Source organism: Octopus bimaculoides, chromosome 24 (genome assembly GCF_001194135.2).
Source record: "Octopus bimaculoides isolate UCB-OBI-ISO-001 chromosome 24, ASM119413v2, whole genome shotgun sequence".
Taxonomy (NCBI): domain Eukaryota; kingdom Metazoa; phylum Mollusca; class Cephalopoda; order Octopoda; family Octopodidae; genus Octopus; species Octopus bimaculoides.
In genome coordinates this window covers 11,977,424-11,988,483 of record NC_069004.1, presented here as the reverse complement: position 1 = coordinate 11,988,483, position 11,060 = coordinate 11,977,424, and the positions used below count along the sequence as shown (strand labels likewise).

The 11,060-nt window shown below is 41.4% G+C and overlaps 1 protein-coding gene across 1 annotated transcript in view; it reads right to left on the bottom strand.

Moving 5' to 3' along the window:
- The window catches only part of LOC106875554 (Golgi-associated PDZ and coiled-coil motif-containing protein), a gene marked incomplete at its 3' end in the record, with an annotated part of 492,718 nt that extends 481,754 nt beyond the window's left edge, over positions 1–10,964 (bottom strand). The window contains exon 1 of the mRNA XM_052976516.1: positions 10,427–10,964. Coding sequence (XP_052832476.1) covers positions 10,427–10,639 — 213 coding nt within the window. The remainder of the gene's footprint in view (positions 1–10,426) is intronic.
- Positions 10,965–11,060: the final 96 nt, after the last annotated feature.

Sequence of the window (11,060 nt, the reverse complement as noted above, 5' to 3'; positions counted from 1 at the left end):
TAAATGGGTGACGAGATCACCTCTCATTCCACCAGATATTTTAAGCATCTCAGCAGTGATTCTTGATGAGCCAAGGGTTTTCCCTGTCTTCATATCCTTAATTGCTTTATCTACTAAGCTACTGTCAATTTGGATAACTGGCCCTCTGTTGGGTCCACATTAGACAGGTTCTCCTTCTCCTATGTATTCTCTACATTTAGCAACCCTTTCATTGTGGTACTTCCAAGGTTCCTTCTTTGCAGAATCACCAACTGCAAGTGAGCCACCATCTATGTGAACACACTTCTCTCCTACCACATCAATTTTCTCTGACACACTGTCTTGCAATCTGTGACATCCCGTTTGATCGATGTACAGAGAAGGACAGAAAGAGCAAGAGATGCAGTAAATGACATTGCTAGAAGTGCTGGTGAAGGAGTCAGTGATATGATAGGGATGATGATGGATGCCTACGAGGATGGTGGTGTTGGAGAGGTAGGGGCAAGTGCAAAAGCGTGGACGGTTAGGGTTAGAGTCATACCGATACAGTCATCAATATAACGATTGCATAGTTCAGGAGTGGGACCAGAGAATCTTGAAAATATTTGGGCCTCAACATAGCCAACGAACAGGTTCGCATAGTTGGGGCCTATACTCGTTCCCATAGCCACTCCCAAGATCTTTTGGTAAAACTCACCCGCAAACGAGAAACAGTTAAGGGAGAGAACAAATTTGGCCACACAAAGAAGTGTGGACGTGTCAGGTTGGGGGATAGGTCGAAGATCTAGGTGGTGTGGGATCACCATATATAGGCTCTTGATATCAAGAGTAAAGAGAAGTTTAGAGGAGGCAGGAGGGAAGGAGAAAGAGTTGAAAAGATGAAGAGTATGGTTAGTGTCGTGGATATGAGAGGGGAGGGAAGCCACTAGGAGGGCAAGGACACGGTCGAGGTATTTGGAGACGAGTTCCGTGGGGCAGTTGCAGGCAGAGACTATGGGACAGCCAGGGTTGTTAGGTTTGTAAACTGTGGGGGTGCAGACAATGAGGTTGGAGGTGGTGGGAGGGAGACGGAAGGAGGAGATGAGGTCAGGGATAGTGGATGACACAGCCTGTTGGTAGCTAGATGTGGGGTTGGAGGGCAGAGGGCAGTAGAAGGAGGTGTCTTAAAGTTGGCGGAGAGCTTCAGCCTTGTAGAGGTCCGTGCATCACACCACCATGGCTCCACCCTTGTCGGCTAGTTTTTTGATGAGGTCTTTGTGGCGTCGGAGACATCGAAGAGCCGAGAGTTCGGCTGAGATGTTCAGATGTTGGGGACGCCTGGAAAAGTCAAACCGGTCCACAGCGCGCTGGCAGATGCCTGCAAAATAATCAACTGCTTGGAACTGGCCAAGAGCTGGTGTCCAGTGGGATGGTCGGCAGTCCAGGTCGGTGAAGCAGTCCTCCGCATTAGATGCAGGTGGAGTGTCATGGAATAGCGCACACAGCCTTAGATGGCACACAAAGCTGTGGATATCAGCACGAGTCTGAAATTCGTTACTAGATGGAGTGAGGGGGGTGAAATGCAGACCCCTACTGAGGAAGGGAGCGCTCTGCCTCAGTGAGGGGAAGATCGGGAGGAATGGTAGCAACAGACTGAAGTGGAGAAGGGATGGATGGGTCAGATGTGGGAGTAGTGGAAGGCTGGGAAGAGGGGTAGGTGTGGGGAAGGTGGAGTAACGGGGGTAGGGGGAGTAACGAGGGGGGGGGCTATCATACACACACACAAAGTTATGAATTTGTGTTGCAATATTCCTAATCTGAAAATGTGTGTTGAAACAGATGTTGTATTTAGGGATGGTCATTTTTGTTTTTCTTTTTGCCAAATAAACGCATGCACTATATATTCATTCTTCACTAATTTATTACACTTCTTTTTCTAAAATGGGTCCATTGTCTGAAAGTCTTTCGTCACACATCTGTGACCTCTTCAGCGACACTTTCCGTCCTTGTGTGTGCTCCTTGCGGAAGAGGTCACAGATGTGCGACAAAAGACTTCCAGGCAATGCACATGTTTTAGAAAAAGAACAGTAATAAATGAGTGAAAAACAAATATATTAGTGCATGTCTTTATTTGGAAAAAACAGAAAAAAAAACACGAAATACATCTCTCTGTATATATAGATGTATATATATACATACATATATATATATATATATATATATATATATACACACACACGACAACCACCACTACAAAACTGACTGACACATATAACATCTGTTTCAATGCAAACACAAAACTTTTACACTTTGTTTACAGTAAGCTAGATACAACACAATACTGTTTGGCTTAACGGTGTTTGTTGCATTACTAGCAAATTATCTTACTAAGTGACCTAACTTTGGGGGTAAACGAAAAGGCTGATACATCAGATACCATAAAACTATTCCACTTTTGTTTCATCACAGGTTTACTCACTACTTTCAAGCTAATGACAAGAGCATTCCTTATTAATACGAAACAATAGTAATATCAAAGGCAAGGCAGTGAGCTGGCAGAACTGTTAGCACGCCAGGTAAAATGCTTAGTGGCATTTCATCTGTCCTTACGTTCTGAGTTCAAATTCCACTGAGGTTAACTTTACCTTTCATTTTTTTTTTTTTCAGAGGTCGATAAAATAAGTACCAGCTGAGCACTGAGGTCAATGTAATCGACTAACCCCGTTCCCTCGAAACTGTTGACCTTGAAATCAATATGAAACAATAATAATAATATCAAAAAAACACACACATACAAGATCATCATCATCATCATCTTTTAACATCCTTCTTCCACGCTGACTTGGGTTGGGTGGTTTGACAGGATCCGTCAGGTCAGAGGGCTATGACAAACCCCAATGTTTGCTTTGTTATGGGCTTCTGTAGCTGGATGCCCTTTCCAATGCTAATCACTTTACAGAGTGAACTGGGTGCTTTTTTTTTGTTTGCTTGTTTTTTGGCACCAGCACTTGTGAGGTTGACTTGTAGCTTGCAAGACTAAGATTCTCACTGGCTGAGTGGGGCTACAGTAGAAAGAGGGGCAGCTTTATGCTAGGTGATGAAAGGTTAGAGGAGGCACAATGGTCCAGTGGTTAGGGCAGTGGACTCGCAGTCATAGGATCGCGGTTTCGATTCCCAGACCGGGCGTTGTGAGTGTTTATTGAGTGAAAACACCTAAAAGCTCCACGAGGCTCCGGCAGGGGATGGTGGCGAACCCTGCTGTACTCTTTCACCACAACTTTCTCTCACTCTTTCTTCCTGTTTCTGTTGTGCCTGTAATTCAAAGGGTCAGCCGTGTCACAGTGTCACGCTGAATATCCCAGAGAACTACGTTAAGGGTACATGTGTCTGTGGAGTGCTCAGTCACTTGCATGTTAATTTCACGAGCAGGCTGTTCCGTTGATCGGATCAACTGGAACCCTCGACGTCGTAAGCAACGGAGTGCCTACAAACGAAAGGTTAGAGTATGAAAGAAGGGGTTGGAACAGGCTCCCTACTGGAAAATGAATCTCTGTTATAGCTTGGAGGATTATGATAGACAAAAGGGGGCGAAGAACTGATTCCTGATGAACTCCTGCTTGTACACTAAACTCCTTGTTATGTTCATTGGTGACTTTCACCTTATTGGCAGCATCCCTGTACACGGCTTTTTACAGCTCTTACCAACCATTCGTCTATCCTTAGCTTCCATATCACCCACCAGACAAAGGAGTGGGGGACCCTGTCAAATGCTTTCTCCAAGTCAACAAAAAGCTACTCATATTAGACAAGAGTGGGGGAGGGAGTGATCTGAGTGGAACTGGATAGAGAGATGAAGATGGTGGTGGCGAGGTGTCAAAGTAGGTGTAAAGGAAGAGGCAGAGGGAGAACAGGAAGGGGTGCCACTATACTGAATGATGAACAAGAGTCAATGTAGCGTTGGATGGGGGGGGGGGAGCAGTGTTTATGATAAAAGGAGTTGGATAGATGGTAGGGGGAGAAAAGATGGGGATTAGATGGGAAGGGTAGTGAAACAGTGGTGGAGTAATCAATGATACATTAGAGAGGTGCTGATTGGCAGTACAGGAAGATGAAGGGCAACAGGGCAGAGGGAAAAAGGCATTAGATATGGAGATTGAAAGAGTGTAAGTGGGGGAGAGAAAGACATAGTGCATGGGGAGAGAGAGTAAGAGATGTGTGGTGATAGGACAAGTCATCAGGAAGTGAGTCAAAGGAGGATAGATAATGTGGTAGCAAAGCAGGGTGGCATGATCAGAGAAAAATGAGGCTGGAGAGGGGCAATGTTATGAAAGAAGGATGGGAGTCAAGGGAAAGGATTCAAATTAGTAATGAAAGATAACTGATATCAGAGAAAAGATGATAAAACATGTAGTTTTGCCCTATTTAATTTCATGAGGAGAATACTGCAGTTTGCAGGTGATATGGAGATCAGAGAGAGAGGATGAGGAGTGGAAGGAAGATTGGATGAGGAAATTAGATGAGGGGCAATTGTCTTATGAAGACATTTTGCTTTTAGAACCTCAGTTTTGCAAAAATGGCAGATTCTTTTTGGGCTCCATGTATCGCCAGATATTCCAGGTCGTTGACATCATGTCCATGAGATTCAAACCCCTCAGAATGGTCTTCACCACATCATCCTAAGGTCTTGCTGGGTCTCCCATTTTGTCAGCTTCCACCACATTTAGATATCAGCACTTCTTTATGCAGCTGTTTTCATCCATCTGCATCATGTGACCAAACCAGCACAGCCTTCTCGCACATCATATCTGAGTCCTTTTATACCCAATTTTTCTCTCAGCACATTTACACTAAAAACAATGTGAATAAATAAGTATTACATTCGACAGTATTATATGAATACTAAAGAGTCAAAGCAGTGATTAATATCCATTTCTCCTACAGCCTGTCTGGCCTTTCTTTCCTAAGTTAAGAAGACAGTCTCAGTATGTGGGTGGGGTTGTGGTAGAGTTGTTACATTCCATCATTAGCATTTAAACCAGCCATATCTGGCTCAAATATTCTACCTCTTCTATGTTCAAACCAGCCAGATCTGGCCTTTCACACCTACCTTCCAATGCCATTCTAAAAATAAATAATCACATCATCATCAAAACCTGGAAGCTATGAGATAATGCATGATTAACTCAACGCAATCTAAAGAAATAAGCATTACATTTGAGAGAGTAATTTGAATGCTAAAGGTGACAGGAAGTGCAGCCAGCCATAGAAACCTAGATAAAACAGAAATAATATTTGAGCAAAACATGACCCTCCAACTTATCTAGAAGGACTGTGGCTCTGAATAAGAAATGACTTCACCCTTTTTCTTACCAGCCCACCTGAAACTGGCCCTGGGTCTAGACACAAACATCCTGTTTTAAAGTGATCTAAATTAAAATCTTCCATCAAAATTTCATGCTAATTTAACCCTTTGGCATTTCAAGTGGTCATATCCGGCCAAAATAATCTACCTTTTTTTATTTTCAAACTGGCCAGATTCAGCCTCTTACACCTACCCTTCAATGTCATTCTAAAACTAAACAATCATATTATTGAAATCTTGATGGTATGAGATAATGCATGATTAATTCATAACAATCATCATCATCATCCTTTAATGTCCGTTGTCCATGCTGGCATAGGCTGAACAGTTTGACCAGGGCTGGTAAGCTGAGGGGCTGCACCAGACTCCAGTCTGATATGGCATGGTTTCTACGGCTGGATGCCCTTCCTAATGCCAACCACTCCCTGGAAGTGGAATGGATGCCAGTGATGTGATACTAGTATCTGCCACAACTATGATTTCACTAAGCTTGATGGGTCTTCTCAAGGACAGTATATTGCCAAAGGTCTTGGTCATTTGTCATTGCCTCCATGAGGTCCAGCACTCGAAAGGTGCTTCTTATTTGCCGACAACGGCCACAACTATGTGTATAAATAAGCATTACATTTGACAGAGTAATCTAAATGCTAAAGGGTTAAGTTCCAAGCACCTGCTTAATGACAAAATTATTTTCCTAAATTCTTAATGATTTTAAGAATCAATTGAAACAAAGAGAGTATATTTCGGTGGAAATATGGTAATGAAAGGGTTAAACAGAGACAACTCATTCAACTCATGCCAGTAAGGAAAGCAGATGCAAAATGATGACAGTCACACATTAGCAACTACAACTCAAACAGTTTGGGCTAAAATTGCTATTGTCTCCCACAGGAATGGGATTGCACGTTTCTGTGTACATCAGTTAAACATACACACAAGCCTCCTCTGGCCCCTGTGCCAATGGCACATAAAAAGCACCCACTACACTCATGGAGTGGTTGGCGTTAGGAAGGGCACCCAGCTGTAGAAACACTGCCAGATCAGACTGGAGCCTAGTGCAGCCTTCTGGCTTCCCAGACCCCAGTCGAACTGTCCAACCCATGCCAGCATGGAAAACGGACATTAAATGATGATGATTCATGCATATATCAGAAATTCAGGGTTGGGGTCCAGCATGCTGGAAGAACACTGGAAGGTACCCACTAGCTTTTGTTAAAGCATGCCTCTAGAACCTGCATCAAACCCAGGCTATATCTGTACCAATAAACAGTGGTGACTTGGTTAGCGAATCCTCTGCAATGGTCAACAATTGACTGCAAGATGAGCTACTACGGATAACACTGACCCAAAGTGTGTACGCATGTGACTGGGGACCACATGTGAACTTGTACTCTGACTGAAATACCAAACACGAACTCTACACTTCAACAGCGAATGGCAACTTCAGCTATGGCATCCACACTGTCCAAACATGCTTGCTCTCCCAGTGGGGTATTTGTCAAATTTGATCCATTACTGCCTGAACTGTGGCCGACCACCAGATAGGGGGCGGGAGGTCAGCATTCATGAGGGATATGGTGAACATTTTGGTCAGAGCCAGTTCAACACACCCCAAATGAATGCCACTGTAAGTACAAGTAGTACATACAAGCATAAATACACACATCATTGTCAGTATATGTCAGCTACCGATACTGGCAAGAGATGGATGTATCACCACAGTGCAAGTCAAGTTTCATTTGGATTTAAGTGGGGGCTAAGAGTCTGTCATGAGCCCAAGGACTCACAAGGCCAAAGCTTAACTCGGTATCCATAGTGTATGAGTGATTGAGATTACAAAATTCCCTGCCCATGAGGGGGGTGCTAATCTGTCACAAGGTTTATCTGGAGTTACTACCCTCCTAAATGGATTGCAGAACCATGACTCACTCAAAAATTCCATTTCCAAGTATGGTTTCTATAGGTGGACGCCAGCCCTAATGCAGAGGGTAATGGGTTCAATTTACTGTGGTATCTCAACTAGAGTGTTTGCCTTGACCTGTCCAGGGTACAGACTCTGCTGCAGTCCTCTATGTTGGGCCTATTTGTTTAAGGCAAATATGACTGAATGGATGAATAGAAGAATGAGGATTGAAAATGGAAGAGAGTGGAAGGGAAAAGGAGTGAGATTATAAGAGTATGAGGTGAGAAACAGAGCGTCAAGGGTGAGAAAAAAGCTAAACTGGGACTCAGTTGGTTATGATGACAAGGGTTCCAGTCAATCCACTCAATGGAACAGCCTTTTCATCGAATTAACATGCAAGTAGCTGAGCACTCCACAGACATGTATATCCTTAATGTAGTTCTCAGAGAGATTCAGCACGACACAGAATGCAACAAGGCCGGCCCTTTGAATTACAGATACAACTCATTTTTATCAGCTGAGTGGACTGGAGCAATGTGAAATAAAGTGGCTTGCTCAAGGACACAATGTGTTGTCAGGAATCGAGCTCTTGATTGTGTAATCATGAGACAAATACCATAACCACTGAGGCACATGCCTTCACTAGGGGTGAGAAGGATTAAAGGGACTGTGTGAAACCCTTGATACCAGTTGAGATAACCCCATACATGTGGTATTAAATCAAACAACACGAAGAGGATATATATGCGAGATGGAAGGTTGGAGACAAAGGCATAAGGTCCACCCTAACAGCTTTCCAATCTCACAATGTAACACACAGGCAATACCAACTGAAAAGTAAAGGGAGAGATGAGGACATCACATGTGTACAGGACAGTGCAAATACTAACATCTTGTGAGTAGATGAAGAATTCCTGAATAGGTTACTGTAAGTGCAGAGTTGTTTCATATGACCCCAGAGTTGCAGGTCACATAGAACACACTTTAACAGAAACTGGAATAAGAAATACTTATCGTCCACAGGTTGGAGGAGACCAACAACATTAACAGAAAGAGTATCCTCTCTGTAATCTATGATGGATATATTCCAAACCACCTAGAAGGCTACACTTTCTCTATCCAGCAACAGGAGGCAGCTACTAAATACCTGATCAATAAGTAAGATAAGGATACTCCCAAATCTCCATAAAATGATAGAAAATGTTAATTGTGCCATACCAATGTGGAAGGTGTCACTCATCTCATCACCAGCCATCCAAAAATGTCTAAAGGTACATTTCCACAAGAGACAACATTGTTACCAAACCTATTTCCTAAGCAATAAGGTATCTTAATCCATTCTGGCAGATTCAAACATGAAAATGCTGAATGCTGTTGTATTCATCTTTGAGTGACCAGTATATTCATATTTGATCCTGCCAAAATGCATTAAGAATGAATAATGATGTTATTGTTTAGAGTCTCACTATTTTGCATTCACCCAATGAATTATTTACGAGGTTATCATCCACAGGAAGGATTGCTCCACTGGACACATCAAAGATGCACAGAAGTAGAATGTATCTACACTTTTAAAAATAAAAAAATACTGGTGAAACATTCCAATAAAAAAAGGGACCTGGTGTGAACACCACAGGGCTCTTATTGGTCAAAGAGACAGGAGCCAAAAGTTATACATAGCTGTAGAAATCAGCTGCCCAGTGGAGGTGTGTCTTGTCTACAGGTTGTGGAAAAAGAGAACAGCTATGGTGAGCCAATGCAAAACCTACAGCTCTTGAACTCAGGTTATAAGTTTTCTTTTGTTATCTATCATAGGTACAATGGAGGGAAGGGGTCTAAGTAACAAGAGATTTACATAGAAGCCCTAAAATAATGGAATTTACCAATAAAGAACAGAGTAAAACCGACTTGCATCCTCCAAACCCAATCAGTTTGTGGTGGAATGATTTGTAAAACATTCCAGGGATTCTCCATTTGACTTTTCTGGGATTAGCATACAGTTACATGTGCGTGTATGTGTATGTATATATGCACACATTTATGCATTAAAAGACATATGCACACAGTTTACATGTTCACAAACTCCTGGAACTGTTTTGGGCAAAAAAAACAAAAAAAAACACCATGTCAGGTTGTTAACGACCAACTTGAATTAAGTAAATAACTTAAATCTTTCTGTCTCTTTCTCTCTCACACACACACTAGTGGAGAGAAGGAGACTGGGAGGTGAGTTGAGATCCCAGTAGGGTGAGTTATTGGCCGTTTCTAGTCTTGGCTTCATTTTGCTCCATGGGATAAATAACCACGCACCTCTATTCCCTCCGTTAAATTTAGGGGCTTTGTGCAGTTGAAAACAGACACAAAATAAACAAGTAGTTATAAATAAATGAGTGATGGGTAAATACCCTTTCGGAGTTCTAATCCAGCTAAATCACACAGTGGGTCGATATGACCAGCGGTTTCTGATTCCGACTGAGGCCTTAGAAATTATTCCCGTTATTACTGTTGCTATTCTAGTTAGTCATGGACATTATTATCATTATTATTATTATTATTATTCCCTACTACATCACAAGAATATGTTTATCGGCTCAGTTGCAAAATAATTCAGCAGATATTCATTAGACGGACTGCAGCATTATTAAACAATATTCACAAACTACTGATACAACGTTTAAGAAGAAGATGAAGAAAGAGAAAAGAAACGGATGGGGGTAAATAAATACACAAACAGACTAAAAATAGATCTGAAGGGAGAAGGGGAAAATTTGTGCAGGATATACTAACTGCTACTACATGACAGAGCAACAGTTAAACTGTTTGTTTACAGCTGGATCGTAAGGACTTAGTTTATGTAAAACTAGCCACAAGCCGGCCTCGCTACATAGATATGGTGTTTGATTATATATATAGCTAGATTAAAATAAGTGAAAAAATAGACGTTTATTAATTTAAAACATACCATTCGTACGAAACCACAAGTATTAATTTTAATTGGGGTATATTTATGTATTTATAGACGTTAACTAAACAAATCCATTTTACCGTATTTGAAATTGGATATATCATAGCATCTGCATCTGCACAGCCAGTGTATGTATATTATAGACATTATTGAATACTGTTGTATGTTTAAAGTGAATTTATACAGAGAACAGAGAGAAAAAACAGATGAATTGGCTGATATTTATACAACAACTTACTTCTAATTTCACATTGTACTGAAAGATAGTCTGCGCCTTGTGCCAGAGCTGAGCGAATGCCGCACTCAAAGCAGTCATTTTCTGTCTCCCATCACATGTAAGTTCATATTGCTCGGGATCTATTTCCCCTAGCAACAGGTCGAGATCAACAAAAGCCTTGTCGAAATCATTTTCCAAAATTTCCAACCAGCGAAATGACACATTGGCAGCCATTTTTGTTTACGTCCGTGCAAAGCTAGCACAATTCTTTCAGTCGAACCTTTTATAAACAACTTTCGCTCACAATTATTATTCGTTTAAATATAAAATATACGCCTTGTTATTTTACAAAAAAAATTATTATACTCTTTAAAATCATTTTACGAATACTGAAAAATAGATAATGGGATTATTTTCAATGAATGAAATAAAAAAAAAAGAGAAAGAAAAGTCATTAAAATGAAATCAGTTCATCTCTCTCTCAACATAACGATACACAACATGACACAAACCACATATTGATTATCTTCTGATAGCAGCAGTGTGGACTAAAACACCACAGGGTGTTGGATGAAGTTCTGCACATTATGTGCATTATATCTTTTATTGAACACACTAAGATATATTATGCGATATATATATATATATATATATA